Consider the following 22,845-nt stretch of genomic DNA (forward strand, 5'->3'; position numbering starts at 1 on the left):
TTGTAACGCTGGAATGAGAGATAGGTGTTCAAAATTTCCAAGAGTCAAGTGAGCGCGGTTCTCGAAGTATGACAATAGTGATCGATATGGAGTAGCGATAAGCCGTCCCTTTCAATTCCGAGTAATCAAATAGCAATCAGGAAAGCAAGTCATGGAAAATGTCGATCGCAAAGCCAATCTCGAACAAGCATTCAAAGTACAGAGATTTTCACAGGTGGAGAGACAATGGCTCACGCCCGCCGAGAAAATTCCGTCCCGCCGACCGTTGATATAGTGTTTTTTAACGCAGAGGTACTGCACCAAAACAATGGCTATTCGGATGGACTGTATAGCCAGATAAAAAGGTATGGGTGTGTTTGGAGCCGTGTATTATCCACGCACTTTTGTCGTCTTGGATCAGGTGTGCTCTCAGAGCTGGAAAATGAAGGCAGCCCGCAGTTCCTGTAGTTACAGGCTGAAAGAAAAATGACCCGATGGTGGGTCACAGATGTTGTGCAAACGCGGGCCGTGTGATGTGACAGGTGGACTATCAAGCTGGCCAGCTAGGCCTCCCTTCGATGCTATCCAGTTGGGCTCGAAACTGAATAGGGTTGAAGATCACCCAACAACTCGGGGTTCAGTGATCGACGCAATCGGGTGACAGGAGATGGGGGCCGTAAGTGCACGATGGAGGGCGGCTCTCAAAAAAAGTATGCAAGAGCAAGATGTTGAGGTATAGATATCTATATGTAAGTGGAGGGTTCTAAGAGGAGATTCGAGATGAAAGGGGGGAAATTGCAGAAGAAGAAAGCCAGAAAGCACTCCTCGTGAGGAAACGATAGAAAGGAAATCAGGAAAGATATGTAGGAAAAAATCGCGACGTAGAGTCGTACTCGGTAGAGAGGTAACCGTAGATTATGATCAGGGATGCGAGAGTTACGAGAGGGCCTGAAGGTTTTTGATCGTTGCTACATAAACTTCTGGCGCAAATCCGTTGCAGACCTTTCTTATGATCATCTTCCGTTCATAGAAGATGCGTTAATGGATTATGATAATGTATATATCCATCCCGGCGGCGGGTCCGGACCACCTGTCTCAACACTGGAGATGGGGCAAATGTCCCGGAGGCCAGGAGAACTTGTTTCGAATATCTGGAACAACCCATGCTGCTGGTCCATAATACCTTGGAAGTCGGTACTGTACCAAAAAAAAGAATTAGAAACAGTTTTCTTGTTTCATAGGAGCAAAATTATGTGTCAAGGGAGAAACAGCGTGGCTTGAATATTTCGTTTCGGCGACATCGTAGCATTCAGAGGTATTCGGGACCGATGCGTATGGCCCTGTGGCATAAGGCGGCCGATCGCTCTTTTCGAGAGAATAGTTAATTCATTTTTCGTAATATCAAGCGCAAAGAGGGCGAACTATTCCACTTGCTCCCCAGAAAACGTCGTATCGACTTGCAGAGAGCATGGCCTGTGCATTGCCAGGGAGGGATTCGTTCTTATTCAGAGATAAGAAACGGACCCATCTAAAGCTAGGGCCGGTGCGTGTTGATTAAATTCGAGGCCGTTGAAACTCAAGTGAAAGAGTTTGGCCACAGGACCAACCCATGGCGATTCGAGACACCACTGGCAACAATTGCTCCCTGATTCACGCTAATAATTCTGCTTATAATTGCCGAGCCTCTGGGCTCATGAGTATTATTCATTATTGAGTTGCCCTGATCTCCTTCATCTCGCGTCGATCACTTCAGGTACATTCCGAGCGCCAATCATGCTGGCGAGATGCGCTTTGTTTTTTTTCTTGAGTGGCTGCAATTGAATAATATTGAAGAATTTGCAGGGATAGCCAATCGGGCGTTTTTTGCCCTCTTATTTTTGTCTTGCTTGCCGAGGGCACTGACCTCTTCACCGTCACCTCGTCGGCTTGGCCGCTTAAATTTGAGTCATAGCCGAAGTAATTAGTGCTTTAGCTCATCTGGCAAATAATGATAATGGAGGGTGGAACAGAAGCAGCAGGGCATAACTATGCCTCTATGCACGAGCCAAGTGAGTAGCCGTGTTTGACTGCGCAGGGAAGAGGCAGTGTGACTGCAATACGTTCTGCGCTGAGGTTCGATGTACATGTGTATGCATACATAGTTACATGCGTGCCGCGGGAGAAGGAGGAGGACGAGGACGAGGAAGAAGAGGGGATAGAGGTGATGTTCCCATTACCCAAAACGGCAAAGGGGTCTTCTCCCCATTCCACTGACGAAGCTACCAACTACGCATCGACGCAAATTCAGGTTCCACCACGAGTGGACGCACACATTGTATCAGAATGATGCCTTCTTTGACTAACCGCTACAACCCCCTCCTGAGAGGACCAGCACTACGGCTCTTGAGGTGGAAGCCCAGCCCGTCATCAGCTCAATTATACTATGGGACCCCCGAATAGGGTAACATACTGTGCTCCGCCCCTCGAATGGTGGCAGAACTAGTGATATGATGCTAGCAACAAGGTGCGAGAAGGAAGGCTTCGATGGACAAGCGCCTCAAGACCGAACAACAAGGCGGCTGCCGAAGCGCATGCAGAGCTGTGTCTCGTAACCTTGAACTTGGGATTTCGGGCCTTGGTTTCGGCAGCCATGGCCAACGGAAGAAAGGCATTCGAGTCCCCAAGCAGATGGCTGCCGCCAGGATCAGCAAGGTTTGTTGGCGGATCACCCGTTTGTGGTTTACTAGACATCACGACTCCAGATAAAACATGGGCATCTTTGACCTCCATCTAATTTTATAACCTGATATTCGATTTTTTTTACGGAGTACGGAGTACGGAGCACACCAGGATGCACACATTATTCGCGACAAAAAAAAGCCACTTATCGAGCACAATTTCGAGCGCCCTTCTCCTTGCTGGGCAAATTACCTGCCGATCTCGAAACGGCAGAAGTCAAGCCGCCACTCTGCACGACTAACCAGTTAATCCATGCACACTCACGTTTATGGCCCCATCAAGAAACAGCGGACCCCCTTCTTAACTGTCCACTCTTATCATAACGACCTTTGACAGAGCGGCTCTTCTGTCAAGTCCTGAGCAAAACATTCTCCCTTGCTCAAGGAGTATTAATGCGATACTGGCTACTGTATACAGAGTAACTATGGGACGGTGAATCAATTGTATCGAAACAGATAATAATGGGCTCGAGTTTAACTTCGCGCCGATTACATCCCGGCATTTTCAAACCATTTCAAGCCAATAGTCAGGGTTAAAAAAAAATATTCCAACACTGATCCTCGAATAATAGTATGTGCTGATAATACTATTGCTATTATCAACCGGCCAACAAGCCAGTTATTTTCGAACATTCTCCCCGGATTCTGGAGCTGACCAATGATTTCTCCAACTTCTCTTGAAGTGCTCCTCACGGATGTTGTCGGAAGCAATCTTTTCATTGCCGCACAAGATTTCTTCAATTCCACCATCCCTTTCTACATAGCGACTGATTCTTTTATTCCGTATGTATACACATACTGTACCTACATACATATACATATATAAATCCTTACGGTGTATACTGCATGGAAAGTAGCTAAACCCCCTGAAACTTGCTAGAACAGCAAACTCGGGAGACTAGTCATCTGCTCGTTTTCTCACTTCTCTCCGACAATACGGAGTGTCAGTAGTAATGATATTATTACTCGGAAGCGCCACTCGGGGACCCTGGCGCAAGGCCCTGTTTACTCGCAACCCAACACCAAAACATGTCTTGCAGGCATTCTTCCCCAGGCCGCAAGGATAAATATCGTCGCCTGTCGCGTGTCGCAAAGGGTTACATAGCAGTGCGTCCTGGGGCCTTTGGCGCCCTCACCATGGGGAAAAACCGTTTAAGTTCAACGCCCTTGAGAATCATCTCCCCCGATAGCAGCCACGAGACCCGAAGGGCCAGGCCTACCTAGTGAGTGGGGAAAAGAGGTCTGGGGAAACATGGCCGGCTAGCCAAATAATGATCGACACTAGCACCTCGTTTCGATCCTACCTGGTGAAAAGCGCCCGAACACCGGTCATATGGGGATTAAGGCCGGCGACGGGAAGAGGCTCGCTGAAGGTAGCATTCTTAAACACCACTGCGCCAGGGGCGGCCAGTGAAGAGAATAATGACTTCACACTGCATTTGAGAAACCTTCGCATCGACCTGTCCTGCCGCGGAAAACCACGAGCATGTCATCTTAAGATATTCTTGTTCCATACGTGATACGTGCGGAACTTTATAACGTCAAGAGAGGGGGCTGGATCAAGGCTCCGCGATTCTTCTCGTCGATAGCAACCTTCTGGAAAAAGGGCCACTCCACGTTTTAAAACTGTTTCTAGTTACTTCGTACACCCTTCCTGATTGTCTGCCTGACGAGTGATAAGGTAGGGGCCCGAGCTCTTAAGAAGGACCCCACTTCACGCAATCCATTTTGTGAAGATAATCCGGGGGATCGCCAGTATGTTCTCCTGTGATTTTCCTGGAACATTTTCAACGGCCGCCGGGCCCTGATCAATGCCGCCCTAAGATTCACGGCTGCTACGGTACATATATTAGCTTGTGCTATTCGCGACTAGCCGGAACAGGCAGGTCGCCTAGACATGAAGAGTCTCAGCTGTGAGTGAAGGATCTGCCGCCGAAAGGGGTGCCGGGGAGGGAGGTATGTAGCATATTCGGCGGTTTGTTCGGCGAGAAGAAGAGGATGTTCCTGGCCTCATAATCCTTTCTTGGTTGGGAACCCGTCAACTCGAAAAACGCCACTCGAAATGAGCAAAAAACAAAAAAAAACGTAAAAAGTTACTCAGACTCGACACCGGCTGGATTCGAACCAGCGCTCCCGAAGGAACTAGATTTCTAGTCTAGCGCGTTAGACCGCTCCGCCACAGTGCCTTGGTTGCTATAACCAACCAAGCATCTGTATAAGTACTCCATATTCCTTACCCGATTCCAGATCTGTCGCCCACCACATCACTACTAACTAACTACTGGATGGACCGTCAGCTCCGTCTGTTCAATCCCAAGTACGAAACGCGGGGCCGCTGAGCACACCAGGCGGCCCCTTGCGCTCCATGCCGACCAGACATCGTGCTGTGGCGGCTCTCCTGCAGGCCAAGCATGGTTTTCGATTCACTACGAGCCTCCACGACCCAGCGTGGGCTCAGCAGCCCTCGTGCCGTGTCAAAAGCAGACGCCGAGTACGTATCCTTTGTCATTATTTTGGATTCCTGGGCATTTCCCCTTCCCGCTCCCGCATGCTGACCTGTCAGAGGTCTTTGCCTCCCAGGTAAATCATACATTCGCTCGGTCATACATACATGCCCTGCTACCACCCCTGCTGGGGTTTAATGACCACGGGTGACTTGCATATGGGCAGGACTCCGATCATATAGTAGCATCCCTGTCGATGTACTCCATCCTGTGTCCTCTCCGTTCTCCGTCCGCCGGTTTAATTTGCTGTGGCTTGGGTTAAGGGTATTTAATCTCCGTACCAACCCAACTGCATCATATCTCTCCGTATTATCGACGTGATACAAAGTCTAAAGAGCCGGGCCTATTGACAGCGCACACATTATTCTGCTACATGCGGTGCACCTTTACGCTCAAAGCCCGTGAATGCCTGACGGCCGAACAGTCGTTTCATCGACGACCCGCTTGCGGCTTGACACGCAGAGGCTCGACTAGGCAATGCGCGCAGTATGCATGTCCACATGGATAGTACACGCCCGCGAAGTCGGAATAATACCAAGCGGCATAGGCAGGCCGTCTCGTAGTTGATTGAACAGACTCGAAAACGAGAATCATGCACGACAACGATCCCTTCCCGCTATGCGTGCTTGAAACTCTTGTTTACAAAACACACTTTTTGCCATGCTGCCTTGGAATCCAGCGAGGACGGTAATCCGCTTAAGCAATGTCGCCCAGGCGGGAATCTCGGTCGTATCACTGCAATAGCGTTTTGGCCCGTATCGTCTAAAATCTTATCATAATCAAGATCTGACAAAGCTGGGGACATTTTTATTAGGCGAGATGTGATACATGAATTGGGGCGAAAATACTCGTTTGCCAACAATACAGTATAAGGTTGGCTCCCGGGGAGGATTAGTTTGCAGAATGCAGAGGAAACAAGAAAATGGTTAAGAAGTTGAGCAGACAATCGGTGGGACCGCATCTTGCTGGGTTGACCGGATACATCACCTTCTGACCTTCTGCGGAAACCAAGTCGACCTGACGGGCATATATCGGCACGAGAAACGCAGTCTCTTCGGCCGACACGGGCAAGCCGTGCTGCGCTTTCACAGTGCCAGGGTCTAATTTAATTCCTTCAAGCTCGTAAGTACTGTCGACACCGTTCATACCTAACCTACATGCTACTTCAGGCGCCTTATGCCTGCCATTATCCAATAATTATTAAATACTATTATATCCAATAATGCGGTGGCCATGCGGGAGCGCCGCAATGCTGCCCCAGACACAAACATGCACGGTAGCATTTTGGCTGACCAGGGAGTCCATGCCAATGGTGGTCAGAAGGAAATCTATGAACCCCTGTCCTCGGGGAATTCGTGGACCCTGACAGTTGAGAACTTAAATCCATATGCACCCCGTAAGTTGCACCTTTTATGTGCTCTTCTGGGCGAGTTTCTCGATCGCTCATCCCATACTCTCACAAGGCACAGAACACTCGTACTCTGTACCGTGCGCCCAGACCCCTACCACTAAGATTCTTCAAGCCGATCGTTAAGTAGCTAATGAATAAAGATTGCGTCTTGCCTAACAACACTCGCTAGGTGAGTTGATAGCCAGGACTCGAAGGGGTTTGGATCTCAACGAAAGCGGCACTGTATTTTCCGCTTGGTCGAACAGGCTTTCATTTCGCATCCGGAAGTCCGCCCGAGATTATTCAACGACGCTTCTCATAGCTGCATCCTTGCGTGAGATTTCAAGGGTTTGAACAGAGGTTGGAAGTGTTGATCATTCAATCATTGATGTGACTATTGGCGACGCTCCCCTTGCTGAAGGCCACCCTCCCCGCAGGGACCTCGTTTTCCCATTTCCACGTGCAATATGGTTCTGCGCACGGTGTGGCTTCTTATTTTGCTTTACTACTGCTTTGTTTTTCTGCCCTCGAAGACACGAACCTCTGACTTGGTAGCTGCTACAAGGGGAGCCGGGCGGAAACCACAGGGTTTGAGCCGTACCAGAAATGGCCCAAAACCAAGTGCTTTGGCTGGGCCCGCTGCCCTTGGATTGAGCTTACAATCCAGGCAATAATCCATACTTCCGCAAATGAAACTGCTGGGCCATGAACGTCACAGCCACGTTCTGATCCGGTGAAACGGATCCAACAACGCGAGCAAGGTCTCTCGAATCCCTTTTACCCAGGAATTCAGACATAGCACTCCGGTCTCGGTGCTAAATTACGAATCAGACTACGTCCATCCAGCCACATTGCGTGGCAACGGGGGAGGACGCCTTGGAGAAACAGAGCTCCAAGCAATTGTATCGCATAAAGCCACCTCCGGAACATAACCCATGACTATACGAGACATGTTGAAATAACCACAATCAATGTCGTGCTTTTGTAAACCAGAAAGCCAAGACCTATCTACACACTATTCATTTATGCGCCTTAAATACTGTAACTACATGCCCACACGGAGAGTCTAGAGTACGTCACGAACAGGTTTGAATAAGATCCAAGACCGATTGGCAACAAACAATGGAATTTCTTTCCAAGCCTCAGCTTCACTGTTCAAGACGCCCCGCTGAGCCGCGGACGGGGGTTATGGAAAAGGGCTGTAACGCCCAAGATCGCACGCCTGAGTCGCGATATCTTGGTGCTCGCTTAATAATAGCCAAGAGAGTTCCGTGTTGCATCTCAAGGCGAAGATAATGCCAGATTGTCGATCCTTCTTAACCTGAGTATACAAGCGACATGATGACAGGAGTGGCGATAGTCTATCAGCCCAAGATGTACCGTTACGGTCATTAAGAGTCGTCTGTAGTCGGAAAAGAAAGAGGTAAAATCACACGATTAAAAATCACGCAAAGCTGGCAAACAACGGCGGTCTAACCGAGGCCCACGCTCACTATTATTGAAGCTGCAAAGCTTTCTCATCACCGAGCTATTTTGAGGTTGAATGGCCATGAGAGTACCCTGCCCTTGTCCGTTAGGGTCGCGGAAGCTGGCAGTAAGCTTTGAAAAGAGCTTGGGGAGAGCGGGATCCTAGCCGCCACCTACCTTTGGCAACATTTAGGCGCGGAGATCTTCTCATAATAGAGCTGAGGTGTTGACTGCACCCGCTCGAGAAATCACAAATTTAATCCTTGACGCCCAAAAGAGGTGTGTTCGAAGGTGAAACATTGAATAAGTTGAACATGGGAGTGTGCTGCTCAAGATGAGATCACCAAATCTCCTGGCCCCTTGCAAATCAGCTGCGTGAAATGACTGGCAAGCATCATCCCCATCCATAAGGGCCACCCCTGCGCCGGACAGACAAACGGAAGATTACCCCGTCGGCATGTCATAACTAACCTCTTGAGGTGTTCAGAAATTGGTCTGCTGACTTGAAAGGGTTGGCAGTAGCTTCGCTATCTTGGTCTAATAGGGTCTGTGAGTTCTCGGCAGCTGCTTTCTGCAGCAATCATTTGCATGTATGTATGTAATATTATATTGTGCATACAGAGTACCCCCATGATTTGGTCCAAACCTTCGCGTCAATAAAATCGAGACATCCCGATAACCCAAGAATACTCCGTACAAGAAGAATCACCTGCTTTTCCCCCTTCTCGAGGGCCGCACGTTTTTTTCTCTTCTCTTTTCTTTTTGGTGCCTTGCCTTCCTCACGTCATCCACACTTCTGATTTCACTCTTCACTTTCTTTGTGCCTCCTTTGGGACCAAACTGCATCATCCCTGTTTCGGCTTGACGCTGTTGCAGATCCTGCTCTTTCCTCCTCTTCTTTTCGTAGTCACCTCTGTATTTGTCAGCCGGTTTCGCACTCTGCTCCTTTTTGTGTCTGAATCTCCTTCCTCCCGCTGGTCCCGAGGAGGCGAGACTTGGATCCTCCGTTTCGCCAACACGGGGCATCCGTCCTAGCCGTTTCGATTTCTTCCAAGCCTCAAATCGGCCACTACGAAAGCTTGCTGCAATCTTAGCGCCACTCTCGCCCTTGACAAGGAGGGATCCCTTAGATCCGTCTTCATCGTTTCGCCGTGAAACGTATTTTTTGTGCCGTTTATCCCATCTCATGATGGAACGGGGTTCTGCGAAACCACGGTTAGCCTCATCCCGCGATAGATCCATTGTAGCATCCCTTGATGCTTCCACAAAATTGCTGTTGGAACCAGAATGTACTCCATATGCACGTTCCTCAGTAAGAGAATGAGAGGTGGGCTTGTAGGACATGAAGTACTCCGGGTTTTGGAAGGTACCGGGCCCCTTCCCGTCAGCCTCTTTCTTGGGCTTGGATTTTCCGGACGAGTAAGAGAATGTCACCTCGAGCTCTGAATCAGATGCCATGCACATTTCAGCGTCATCTTTCTTGGCCATATCAGCCGCTGTATCGCAGTCTTCATCTTCAAATGTAGGAGAAGGGGGAAATTGAGATGAGGTATCTGCGCCTGCATCTGGCTGGTTGATTTTTTGTTTCTTTGCTCGCTTGGTCTCCATTGATGAACGAATCTTCCTCATAGTATCTATGGCTTCATCGTCACCAGCTTTACCACCACGTCGGCCGCTGATTTCAAATATCGTCTCCTGTGGCTTATACCCCCCTATTCGAGCTAGCATCTTCTCCCTTTGTACTTCCATGTGACTCGCTGCATCGTTAAATAGAGGGTGTAGCATCGTCCATTCGTCGGATGAAACAACGGTTTTAGACCGTTTTGCACTTTCAGAGGAGGCAGAGTTTCGTGTTCTCATATAGAGCTTTTCACCTTTCATAGCAACGTCACGCTGGCCTTGGATATCAATATCTTCATCTAACAGTTTAGAGACCCATTCGCAATTACGAGCTAGCCCATCCCTAGGTATACTACCAACGACCATATCTTCAGTATAATTCAGGTTATCTTCACCTTGCCTCCCTAAAACGAGCCGCCGACCAAGGAATAGCTGCAAATCAAGTAAATAGGGGGCGTCGGAATCTCGTATTAAACTGCAGCTCCATCCCTTCTGTCCTGCTCGAGCAGTTCGTCCCACCCGATGCACAAATATCTTTGCTTGGGAAGGGAAATCATAGTTGATAACGTTTGCAAGGACTGGAATATCGATTCCCCGGGCAGCAACATCGGTAACAACAAGAATAGTGGAAATTCCAGCTCGAAAATTGCTGACTTGCATCTTGCGAGCGGTTTGATCTAAGGAACCATAAGCGTAGGAGACGGCAAAACCAGATTCTCGTAAAAGGGAGGATATATAATCGACATGATGTTTCGTTGCGACGAAAATGATAGTAGAATGCTCGGTTGGTGACTCTTGTGGGTTCGAAATACCTTCCTGTCGCTTCCTCTTCTTTGAGCCCTTTGCTGAATCAGACTGATCTCTTGCGCGTTTTCCCGCTTCTGTTTCACCAGTAGGAACTTTTATCACTTCATGAAGGATATGGAGTAGTGCACCCTCTTTCTCGGCTGATTTCACCGAAAAAAAAGCGTTCTGGAGATCCGGTGATATTTTACTCTCAGTATCAAGACGTACAAGTGTAGGCTCTTGTAAACCTGCTCGCGCAAACTCAACTAGCGATTTTGGGAGTGTAGCAGAGAAAAGTAATGTTTGGCGCGCTTGCGGAAGTCCGTGGAGAATTTCAGTAAGTTGAGCTGCGAACCCCATTTCAAACAGCCTATCAGCTTCATCAAACACAACGTATTTGATACTCTGCAGATCCAAATTCATTTCAACTTTGAGGTGTAAAAACCGGCCGGGAGTAGCAACGATAATGTCAGGATTGCTGGCCATGTATCCAAATTGCTCTTCCAAACTATCTCCGCCAACTAACAATACGCATTTCAAATCCGTTCCTCGGCCAAGCTCTTTAATCACTTTCATTGTCTGTAGCGCCAGCTCCCTTGAAGGCGACAGTATCAAGGCTCGAGATCCAACTTTCGAGTGGTGGCTTTTCAATTTTTCGATCATTGGGATTACAAAAGCCGCTGTTTTCCCAGAACCTGTCCGTGCCATAGCAACTACGTCTTGATCTTCAAGTAATAGCGGAATAGTCTTCCGCTGAATAGGCGTAGGTACCGAAAACCCTTTGCGAGTAATAGCTTTCAAAAGATTGGCATTGAGGCCCATAACTTGAAACCCCCCCCCCTTTCTTACACTTCTGCCCTTGAGATTGGTTGCCTTGCGGTTAGCGACAGCTTGATGTGCTGCAATAAACGCGGCGTCTTCATCTGCTTCACTGTTTCCATCGTTGATCCCGTCGGCCATAACATCAAGGCTGAGCAGATTGGACGGCTTTCCCTTAGTAGGAACAGTCTCGACATCGGAGGTATCGGCATTTCCAAAAAGAGTATTTGCTATATCAAACTCCTGTTCGGACCCCGCGGGAGAGGGTGCTCGGCGAGGCATGTTTGTGCAGGTTTTTTCCGAGAAACCGTCCTGAACTGTGATGTTGGGGACTGGTGAGTACTGCGGGAGGAAGAAGCAGAAATTCCAGTCATATTAGAAACACAATTCTTCCCTTGCAGGTTCGCCCATGGCTTTTACCCTTGTGTCTTCCTATGGCAGTTTGAAATTTCCGATGTGAGTTGAATCGGATAAATATTTCACCGATACAATTAACAATTATTGGCACGTGATTTGTGTATTACATAATCCGTGTCGTCATTGAGCCGACGCGCCAAAACGCGCCAAGCATTGATGGTAAGGACCAGAAGTTCGAAAGTAACAGGGAGCAGAACACTGATTCGCATTGTCGCGGCGCACGAAGCCCAGTTACGATGAGTGAGTTATAGCCTAGGCCAGTCGGGCTACTTATTACTTATACGATATGCAGATTACGGGTATGATAATCAGTACCCCTCAGGCTCATACGGGCAGGGCGGCGGGGAAGGGGGCTACATGAATGAAGCTGGGAGCAGTCAGGGAGGAAAGGTATTTACTCTTGCAGTTTGACGTGTTTTATTCCTGTAAGATGATACTATGATTCTAAACTTCTTGTTAGAAATATGCCAAGGAGTCCCTCAGAGCTGTAACCATTAAACAAATAAACGAAGCAACACAAGCATACCCGGAGGCGGATTTTAAAATTGACGACACGGAAATCACTCAGATATCGTTTGTTGGACAAGTACGCAACATCTCGCAGTTGACCACCTTCGTCACGTACAAAATAGACGATGGAACGGGGGACATTGAGGTGAAAAGATGGTTAGACAATGCAGATCGTAACGACGGCATGGAGGATCCCATGGATACATCGGAAGCTGCGACGCGTCGTTCCAGCAAGAAGGAGATTGTGGTCAATGGGTATGCCAAAGTATGGGGGAAGCTGGGAGTCTATAACAACCGCCGTTCGGTCACAGCACACGTAATCCGGCCGCTCACGAACATGGATGAATACCACTGCCATTTCCTCGAGGCTACAGCCATGCACCTTTACTTTACGCGCGGGCCTCCACCAAGCAAAGATGGAGCAGCAGCGACAAAGGATCAGGGGGGGATGGGAGCAGGAAACACTGCCGGGAACATGGCTATCACCGGCAAACCCCTTCCGCATATGTCCCCCATTGCGAGGAAATTATACGATACGTTGAGTAATACCATGCAAAGCCGAGAGGGATTGCATGCACAACATCTGGCTGGTCTTATGCACATGCCTCTGAGTGACGTGTATAAAGCCAGTGAAGAGCTGCAGAGTCACAGCTTGATATTCCCAACTGTGGACGATAACACTTGGGCTATTTTGGAAATCTGAGGTCCTGATTGGAAACATGACCATGGCTATGAGCTATTGCGATATGGTTATTGACTACGCTTCATATAGTTTTTGGCTTCGCATTCGCAGCTCTGCCGCAGAAGGCTTGATGAAACCGTCAAACACAATTGGGGTTCCTAAATTTTGATATTTACTCAAGGCAGCACGGGTGAGTGAAACGGAAGCAGGCATTGGCATAGGAAGAGTCGTTAAGAATTTTTATTAAGAGCTATTCAGCCAGCGTCTGGGCTTTGTTCGTGTCAGGGGCTTGACTTTTTGTATTTTGAAAATCTTAGATTTGGCTACAGTAAATAACTGCGAGATATCAGCAATGCGCCTGGAAGCGACCACCACACCCTGAACCCGTTCAGTTACATAAGTAGTTAGTTGCTCGATCTGCTTTCATTCTTCAAAGCTGTCGTGGCGAACTGGCATGCCAGTAATCCGTACCTAGGCCCGCCACATTCCTGCTGGACAAAAAAAAATTAACTTCGGCCCGCGGGGCGAGAATCGAGACGAAGTCCATGGACCATCAGAGAAGAAGACCGCCGGGATCTCGCGCAGGTCCGACACAGTGAAAAGGGACCGAGGGCCTCCTGCATTCCCAGACGGGCACGGCGCTGCCAACACGATAGAAAGAGATCTGCACGTCCCGCCATGGCCGATATCGTGTCCTCAAGTGTGCCGAACGGTGAGAGCAGCATCAACAGCACTGGGCCGCCGTCGCGGGCTGCAAAAGAACACCCAGCATCCCGTTACTCAGACACCCATGATCGCGCTGTTGATGAGCCCTTGCTGCCATCCCTCGCCAGCGTCTCCGCCTCTCTCCACGCGAAAATCGAGGCGTTCCTCTCCGAGTCTCATCCCCCGTCTTCCCGCCTCCACCTTGTCCAGCAAAAGACCACCGGCTCTCTTGAAGTGATCCAGGAGGCCCTGTCCAAGTTTAAGCTCCGTGAGCTGTCCCTCTCCTACAACGGCGGCAAGGATTGCCTCGTCCTTCTTGTCCTATTCCTCTCCTGTCTCCACCCTTTGCCAGAGCCTTCCTCTGTGCCCGGCAATAAAGGTGAACAGCGGGCATTTGCCAACCCCTCCGACAACTCGCTGCTCACGCAGAAAGAATTAGAAGTTAAGAATGATTCGGAGCCCCCAACCTCTATTCCCGCCATATACGCCCGCCCATCTCACCCATTTCCTTCCGTCGAAGCTTTTGTCGACTCCTCCTCTCGCATCTATCACCTCTCTCTTACCCGCTACACCCCCACTCCCCATGTCACTCTCCGCGACACTTTCGCTTCCTATCTGGAAAAATACCCTGGAATAAAAGCTATTTTTGTTGGCACTCGTCGAACTGATCCTTACGGCGAGAATCTGACACCTTTCAAGCGCACCGATCAAGGATGGCCAGATTTTGTGCGTATACACCCTGTCCTCCATTGGAATTACCGTGATATCTGGACTTTCATACGTCACTTGGGCGTAGAATACTGCTCTTTGTACGACGAAGGCTATACGAGCTTGGGGGGCACGGACAACACCCGCCCTAACCCCACGTTACGGGTATCAAGCTCACCAAACGAGAACCCAACCTACCGACCTGCCTATAACCTGCTTGAAGATGCACTGGAGAGACTTGGACGTGATTAACAGGGTTGACAGGCCTGTCGGGCATCCAAGGCATTTACCTTATATACCCCCCTACATTCATGCGTGATACAATAGAAAACTCGACCAAATGCTCTATCTTTGTCTCTTTGGTTCAACTTACCTAGACCGCTAGAAATCCAGAGTCACGGATGATCCTAACGTAGCGGAATAAATTATATCATACTTTCGGGTAGATTTGGATTATCGGTTCAATATTTAACGAGTTAAAAGGAATGGATTATTCTATCACTGTTAAAAGCGCAATAATAAGACATAAATCATCACCAGCTCGCTACCATGAGCGAGCCGTAGTTTAGTTATAAGATGTGTCATCGCTAAGCATCATAGACCCTTTCGTCGTTAGACTTTTTTTTTAATATTTCCCTTTGGAGATAAACATGCATATAGTTAGGTATGTAGCCATAGATTGTCTGAGTAGAAAAGCCGGACAGGGCGGTCTATGCCTCGAGAAATGCAAATAGTAAAGGAAAGTGCCGTTATAAAGCGTACTAGGTGTTGCTAGGAATACTCAGGAATACGACGTTCGTCACGAGTAATATTACCGTGAAGAAATCTTTAATTGCAGGATTTTGGAGTTGAGAAGTTTATCTCCTTCGCTGAAGGGGTTGGAGACATAGAACCGGACGTCGCTTTTCCCTTTTTTGGGCTTGAATTTTCAGATCTGCTGCCCTGGAGAGAAGCAATAGGCATGACGGTCTTCGTGGAACCGGCAGACAAAGAACTTCTGCTAATAGAAACTAGCCGTCCCCGGGCACTGGGGGTATTCTCAATATTGGACAGTACGCGTGATGGCCATGAAGTGGCGCGTAAACTGTTAACAGATCTATTTAATAGTGGGCCTCTAGACCTTCAATTAGCTGCATATAGCCAGTGTATGCCCTCATAGTCCAACTTACGGGGGGGAGATCGAAGTTGCCGGAGTCCAAACTTGGCCGACTCCGATAGGAGAGGCATAGCTGCTTTGAGAATTTGGACTGAAGTGAGATGCGGCTTGTTGTAGACGATGAAGGCTAGGCGACGGAGTTGAGCCCTGTACCATCTCAACAGAGTAACTATATTCCCCGGCACGATAAGCACGTCGCTCGTTACTCTGATGTTTAAGTTGCTTTTGTGCTTTGGTGTCAGCAAAACGAAGCATAAGCTTTACACCATCTTTGGCAGTGATATTATGAAACTCCGCAAGCACATTCTCAGCTATATCGCGAGTTTCAAACCTACGCAATTGTGAGATTAGTAGGGAATTTTCAAAGTTCAAAAGAAAAAAGTCACCTTGCAAACCCGACTTCCTTGCTAATCCCAGTATTCTCATCGCGGCTAATCTTTTCAGATATTACTCGATACGGCTCAAAATGACGGCGAAGATCCTGAAAAGTTTTTTTAGTAAAAGGTGTAATTCTATTTATAAAAATCCGAGAAACATATTGTAGGTATAGAGTGCTTACAGCTTCAACCCACTCTATGGGGACATTGGTGCAATAAATGTTTGTAGAAGACTTATCCTCCAAATCCTTAAGTCGAGAGTTTCGAGATTTCTATACATATCAGAGTCATATTATCTTATTTCATGGAGCTGACGAGACCTACCTGTGCAAAGCTTGCTTGATACCCGAGATGGAAAAAACCGCGGATACAATTTTCACACGCTTCAAAACTAAAGAACTGTACAAACCCAAATCTTGATGATGATTAGGGTATATCATTCAATAGTTATGTGTTTGACAGACTCACCCTTTACAAAGACCACTGTCCAAATCAACTATTGCCTTGCATCTGTCAATTTTCCCAAATCTTGCAGCATAAGCGTATAACATTTCGTCCGTTGTCTCTGGGAGAAATCCACGAATGTAAACGTTTGTTATACCTTCACGGTTCTCCAGACATTTTGCAAGCGTGAGTTCAGAAGGGTTAGTCCACATTGCTGGGACAGCGGGTGGAATTGGGGGATCTTGCTTCACCAACGCATCAAGATCTTGAAGAACATAACCTCCAGCACCTCTCATCATCTGATATGGGAGGCAAGGACCTGGGGTCTGAGGTGTGCCGTTGTAGATTGGAGCCGTTGGTTGAGGGTGATCAACCGGTCCAGCAACAGGGTAATATTCAGTTTGATTTGGATGTGCGGCACCGTCAATAACAACATTAGCCGCGGTTTTATCTTCAACTGGCGACCAGTCGCAATGGTGTTTTGCAGGATCCTGATCAGGGCTCAGCGCGTATGGCCAAGGATATCCAGGATAGGAGGTAGGGGAATACGAAGCCTTGGTAACGAAGCCGGGATAAATGCTAGTAGGTACATACTGGAAAGAACCACCTTGATCGGGTGGAATTTGACCGAAATGGGGGGGTGGTATCATCCCACTTCGAAACATGGGGGGGCTCGAAACCACTACAAATGGTCCTTGCTGAGGATGGTGCATTTCGCTATTTGCCCCGGAAGTAACTGGAATGCTACCTTTGACTGGTGCATAATTTGGACGCTGCCCATGAATACCCAAGGTAGCAAAAGTTTGATTGAGGCTCCCGTTAGCATCCCGTGTATGACCACCCGGGTGAATAGGAGGGCCGTAGCACTGTGGAGGCATGTACTGGTGCCCCATCGGATTCTCGTGGCCCAAGTAATGAGCATCTTCAGTGGTACTGGTTTGAATTTGGGTTGGCTGGCTCATGGCGTCTCGTTTCTTTCTCGAATAAAAGAAAATACTATTAGCGTAAGATCAATTTCTTTGCATTCGTAGGAGAATGGAATGGAAAGTTGTCACGAGAGGCAAAAGTAGCATACCCTATACGCGTCAATTGTGTAGCTTTCTGGAATTGAGCTCCTGACGAGATCCGAAAGCTTTTCAAAAGAACCCATGTTAGCTACGGTATCCGAGTTCCTGTGGGTACATGGAAAACATCATATAGGGACATACAAAGGGGTATTGAGCACAAAAATGCAGCGAGCGGGTAAGAGTAGATGTAAAGGAAAAAGAGTCCGGGAAGGCTGATGAAACAGAGATAGATATGGATGGAAAAGGCTGGGTACTAGCGAGTGTGAAATAGATGTAGAAAAAAAGCGATAAAAAGCGAACCAGTGGAGTAGACAGTAGAGAAATAACGCGGATAACAGCGAAAATTGAGAGAATAAGTCGACTTGTGATGGGAAACAAGAAAGAAGAGTAAAAACGAGATGGCGGGATGTTGAAATAAGCTCTAGTTCTGAGCAAAAAACGGAAGGAGGTAGGGTGAGGCTTCAGCACCCTAGGCAGGGACAACATGCAGGCCAGGCCAAGGCCCAACAAGTGAAGCAGGATGCAACGGAGAGCAGAAAAGAAAGGGCAATGGGAAGGGAGAGAAAGGAGGATGCATCAGATGCAGGTGAATAGAGAAAAGTGTTACTCGTGTCTATCCTGTATCGGAAAAAGAGCGCTTGGTGGTTGATCGTCAAGAAAGGACCAAACTCGCAGCGGCGATACACTGGCGGAGCACTGTTACCGTCACAAATTGCTGGTGTTGTCCAAATAGAAACAGAACAGAAACTCCAATATCCTAGATTCATTTAGTGAAAGCATTCAATTTCCACAAGCTCTATGTCTGGCCAACGACATTTTAGCCCAACACCCGAGTTTCTGCCCTGAGGCAATCGCTAACAACAGCAAGAACGCAAATGCCCTTCCTATAGAGAAGCTATGGTGATCCCGGCTGCTGAAGCATTCTACAGGGATGGGCTTCCTTTTCCTGCAGAATAAATTCCAATAAACATCACGACAGAAGAGGAATGTGAACTCTGGGGTGGATCTAACGTAGGATATTCAAGCAATTGAAAAATAGAGAGTACTCCGTACACCCTCACACTTTCAGTGAGTGACAACCAGTACTGCTGCTTGCAGAAATCATTGTTTAAACAACATGTATGCCACTGATGCTTAAGTAGATTTAAAAACAGTTTTAGGCATAACCTAAAACTCAGGAGTATGGAGTTTTTCATGGAGCCAATGGAGCATGTGCCTAGAGAATATTCAGATGTGGTTAATAGTAGCTTTTCATATTAACTCCTTTGATTATTGCTAAACTTTTTACTCCAGCACGCCAAGCCTTGATATGCCCGAAATCCTTGTAACTAGGTAACGGAGCTATGACCTGCGCATGATGAATGCGTAAAGTTGTTCGTATATGCAACTTTCTGTTGAATTAATTGTGCGAGGCCTTAAAGGCCGCTGCAACATTTCGTATAACACCTTCCCACTGTTTATATTGGGCATCATCAAGAAATCATAACAGAAGTCTATATTAGGTACAAGTACATTCATACATACATTTAGACGTGCATATCAAAATGGCCTTTGTTTACGCTCTTCATCAATCATAGATAGTCTAATTAAACACCAAAATAGTGGCATGGTGGACGCAAAGTGCCCAAGCAGTGCATGAACAAAAAGGAGAGGATTCTTGCGCTTCAACAAAGAGAAGTAATTTGAGGTACGGAGTCTTTTTAGTCAAATTGAAAAAGCGGAGCCATATAGGGGTCTCACAGCCTTATGAGGCAGATGAGCAGAGAAATAGGAGAGCGGATAGAAAAAGGGGGATATATACTTGCCCTAAGTTCCATTACGACCAGACGTCTTCTTGGTACAACCCCTTGTTCCGCATGTTCTTAACCAGCTCTTCACCCTTCTCCACCGGAAGTCCACGCTGCTCGGCGATGATCTGGCCAAGAATATTGTTCACGTCACGAGCCATGTTGGCAGCATCACCACAGACATAAAAAGTGGCTTTGTCCCTGAGCAGCTGATCGACCAAGGCGGCGTTTTCTCGGAGTCGGTGCTGCACGTACACCTTCTTGTCAGTTTCTCGAGAAAACGCCGTGAAGAACTTGAAGTTATCGCCGAGCTTTTCTGAGACGGCCTGCGAAAAGAAAGCTAGTTAGCCGGCTGCTGGGAGTGCGGAATTGTGCCTTTCGGCGGGGCAGAGAGTCACGTGACAACTTACCTCCCACTCCTTCTCGTACAAGAAATCTTCGCTCCGCTTTCGGCAGCCGAAGAAAAGAACCGTCGGGCCCACTTTTTCTCCTCGCTCGGCCAACGCAGCGCGTTCCTGGACGAAGCCACGGAATGGTGCAACGCCAGTACCAGGGCCTACCATGATAATCGGTTTGGCTGGATCGGATGGCAGCTTGAAGTTGGAGTGCCGAACGTGCACCGGGACATGAATGCCGTCGTATTTGTTTCTTGGGCCAGTGATCGCATACGTCAAGCCATGGGGGTCCGGTTTGGGGTCGCCGTGTTGCTTTTGTTTTAAGGCAAACAAGTAGTTGGTGGTGACACCTTTCATGATGTGGCCAGCCCCTGGTATACGAATGGACTCAACGACAGCCGTAATGCTAATCTTTTCCTTCTGAACCACCGACGATGACGAGATGGAATAGTACCGTGGCTGAAGCTTAGAGATACCTTCGATAAGCAGCGAGAAAGGAACGGCTGTGAACGGCTCCGAGGTCAGGCTCTGGAGAGCTTGCGCGATGTTGAAGAATTGGGTAGAGATCTTGCTGTGAAATTGATCTTTATCGTCACCAAGACGCTTCATCTTCATTTTGGTGTCTTCGTCGGGAGCGAACTGAGCCAGGGTCGCAATAAATTGTCGAGAAACAGGACCACAGATTTCCATATAGTACCTAGCAGCTGAGTCGTAGGTAGTAGGCGTTGGGAACGGTACCTTCGCGGTCACATCAATAGGCTTGATTTTGACAACAGTGTCACGTTTTTCCTCTAAGCCGAACACTCGTAAGAAACGGTCGACTTCCTTGCCAGAGTTGGTAGGCCAGACCGCAAGATGGTCGCCGGTTTGGTAATTCAAGGTGCTTCCTGAAATTCCGATTTCCATATGCAGGCAGTTCCTATCTTTGACCGTGAATAGTTCTCTAGACTCAACAATAGGTGCGATGAAAGGGTTATGGGCATTGTGAGAGCCGGAAGTTTTCCCGTCGAGGTGGTTCTGGTTGGGTTCGCCGACGTAAACGGTTTCTGACTCTGGCGACAAGGCTGGTTCTTCCGTGATGGAAAACGTCGGTTCGTATACAGCTTCCCGCTCCTCCAGACCCATCTCTTCAGCCAAAGCCACCCACATGGGCTCTTTCCAGGCAAGGTAGTCTTCTTCCATAGTGCCCGCACCATCATCTCCCTCGCCAGCGGTACCAATTCTCTTCGCGCCTAGCTTAGTCAATGCAATATCGACTTGCCGTACCATGGCATTGTAATGTTCGTAAGTATTATTTCCCAAGCCGAATGCAATGTACTTCAAAGTGGAGAGTGGTTTCTCTTCAGCGCTAGCTCCCCCTTCAAACGAAACATCTTCTCCAGTCATGAACTGGTAAAAGTCTACTGCATTATCTGTAGGTTCTCCCTCACCGTACGTAGCTAGAACGAAGATAGCAACTTTATCTTCGGGAAACTGGTCCAGGTTTTCAAAATCATAGTCCTCCAGATCGGCAACCATTGTCTTTAAACCAAACCGCTGACTTCCTTCCTTTGCAAGCCTCGATGCATAATCTTCCGCTGTCCCCGTTTGAGATCCAAAGAATACAACACAGTTTTTTCCAGTCTCGTTCATCTTCTCTATGATGTTTCGCGTCTTGCCCTCTTTTGGCATTCCGTTCGTAGCGCCGAAGGTAGTCACGGCAGGAGATTTGGGGACTGCCCAGTATGTCCCTTTTGTAAAATAAGCTACACTGCCCACGAGCAGCACGGCAAGGACCACAAGGTCCAGGGAGTCAACTTGTGCCATCTTTTGAACGTATCGGGCACTTGATCACGGCAGCTAGTGACAGGGGGCCGAGATAACGTGCACCCCAGCAGCACTCAAATAAGTACGGTAAGGTGAGAGGTCAATATGCCACGACAAGGCAAACGAACAGGTTCTATAAGGTCGATCGTTCGTCCACGAATTTCTAGTTTTTGGAGTCCGGACCAGAGGAGTATGCGGGAAAGGAGCGAGAAAGGAAAGGGAATAAAAATTCCCAGCAGACCTCCAGGAGCACCCAAGGCAATCGACAAGCTGTTGCTCAAAGGGGAGAGGGAGAGGGAGAGGGAGAGCGAGTGCTGGTAGCAAGCACAGGAGGACCTGAATGATTGCCGACTGAGGACAAAGAAACGAAAACGAGGTGAGAAGCAGCGCTTCCAGCCGGTGCGGCGCGGGCTTTCACCAGCTTGGCCTAGTGTGCAGCCGGCAGCTGAACGGGCGGGCCGGAACCTCGATGTTCCGAAGGCTGGCTAGACCAAGGGCAGCCTAGCGCCGACCTTCGGTGCGGAATACAGCCAACACATGCACAGTCGAGATCCCGCGGCTTCCAGATGGTTCCACCCTCGCACCGCAAAAAGAACAGATTGCGCTTCGTGACTCCGTGCCTCCCCGGCCAGTTCGTTATTATTATTTGCCCGACCGGCGAAACGGAACCACAGAACGCGACGGAGCCGCTTTAGTCACCAGTACTTCAACACCATAGGTATTTATTTAGCCAGTACGGAGTACGGAGTAGTTCGTGATATTAATGACTCCCACCAGAGATCCCATTCCTCCATGGATGAAGATAGTGTTGTCTTGTTCTCCGTCTACTTATCTAATTCTTCCTTTTTACAGATGCTGTGGTAGAGTTGATAATGTCATGGGCTAGTAGCTGTCTCGGACCTTGGCTTTGAGCTGTCCAAAATACTCAAGAACGTTCAGGTAGGAGTGATACTCTGTACGGAGTACTCCGTACGCACGGGGTATACTTACGCGCGGTTATAAGGGGTAGATACGGAGGCGTGGTCCGCAGCGCCTATTATTGCATGTCTGTGTTGGTTATATGAATACCTACTCCGTACGGAGTATACACACTCGTTATGAGCAGGTAGGCAGTACGGAGTATGGTTTGGCATTTACGTTGACCACAGGATATCGCTCCGAAAGCCAAATAACCAACTGAAGTATTACATAAGCACGTGGCGATGGCTATATCACGTGAAATATTCCCTCAGCATTTGCACTAGACCAAGGGCGGTTTAGCGGGCGCGGCCGTCCAGGGGCCGCAACCTCAAGCTGCAGACTTGGGATCTGACCTGGACAACCAACTTCAATTTGCAAGGATCTGGAAAAAGCGACGGCCGATAGACGACGTCGCTATGGGCATACTGCTGGCCTCAACTGGCAGACATGGTTTGGTTTGTTTCCGGCTTCACTATCGCCAGTAGGACCCTGAGTCGATAATGATGAGGAAGACTAGAACACCACTCCTGCATTCCCCGTGAGAATATG

The 22,845-nt window shown here is 48.4% G+C and overlaps 5 protein-coding genes and 1 non-coding gene across 6 annotated transcripts; 2 read left to right on the plus strand and 4 right to left on the minus strand.

The window, feature by feature from the left end:
* Positions 1-4,800: 4,800 nt before the first annotated feature.
* On the minus strand, positions 4,801-4,882 carry LOZ57_002059. Its single transcript has one exon. It is a non-coding gene; the product is annotated as a tRNA-Ser (tRNA).
* Positions 4,883-8,762: 3,880 nt separating this feature from the next.
* On the minus strand, positions 8,763-11,564 carry DBP10 (ATP-dependent RNA helicase dbp10; the record flags this gene model as incomplete). Its single annotated transcript, XM_049251141.1, has 1 exon — positions 8,763-11,564. The coding sequence occupies one exon, from the start codon at positions 11,562-11,564 to the stop codon at positions 8,763-8,765; it is 2,802 nt and encodes a 933-aa protein (XP_049109991.1).
* A 371-nt stretch (positions 11,565-11,935) lies between these two features.
* ssb2 (Replication factor A protein 2) lies at positions 11,936-12,912 on the plus strand (the record flags this gene model as incomplete). The annotated part of the gene is made up of 3 exons (XM_049251142.1): positions 11,936-11,939; positions 11,992-12,089; positions 12,160-12,912. The coding sequence occupies 3 exons, from the start codon at positions 11,936-11,938 to the stop codon at positions 12,910-12,912; spliced, it is 855 nt and encodes a 284-aa protein (XP_049109992.1).
* Positions 12,913-13,569: 657 nt separating this feature from the next.
* Positions 13,570-14,556, plus strand: FAD1 (3'-phosphoadenosine 5'-phosphosulfate sulfotransferase; the record flags this gene model as incomplete). The annotated part of the gene is made up of 1 exon (XM_049251143.1): positions 13,570-14,556. One exon carries the CDS (start codon positions 13,570-13,572, stop codon positions 14,554-14,556), a length of 987 nt encoding a protein of 328 aa, XP_049109993.1.
* Positions 14,557-15,132: 576 nt separating this feature from the next.
* On the minus strand, positions 15,133-17,243 carry LOZ57_002063 (uncharacterized protein; the record flags this gene model as incomplete). The annotated part of the gene is made up of 6 exons (XM_049251144.1): positions 15,133-15,418; positions 15,474-15,791; positions 15,847-15,941; positions 16,020-16,109; positions 16,162-16,252; positions 16,306-17,243. 6 exons carry the CDS (start codon positions 17,241-17,243, stop codon positions 15,133-15,135), a joined length of 1,818 nt encoding a protein of 605 aa, XP_049109994.1.
* A 1,921-nt stretch (positions 17,244-19,164) lies between these two features.
* On the minus strand, positions 19,165-21,336 carry LOZ57_002064 (uncharacterized protein; the record flags this gene model as incomplete). The annotated part of the gene is made up of 2 exons (XM_049251145.1): positions 19,165-19,461; positions 19,546-21,336. 2 exons carry the CDS (start codon positions 21,334-21,336, stop codon positions 19,165-19,167), a joined length of 2,088 nt encoding a protein of 695 aa, XP_049109995.1.
* Positions 21,337-22,845: the final 1,509 nt, after the last annotated feature.

Source organism: Ophidiomyces ophidiicola (genome assembly GCF_022830035.1).
Source record: "Ophidiomyces ophidiicola strain CBS 122913 chromosome Unknown scaffold_5, whole genome shotgun sequence".
Taxonomy (NCBI): Eukaryota; Fungi; Ascomycota; class Eurotiomycetes; order Onygenales; family Onygenaceae; genus Ophidiomyces; species Ophidiomyces ophidiicola.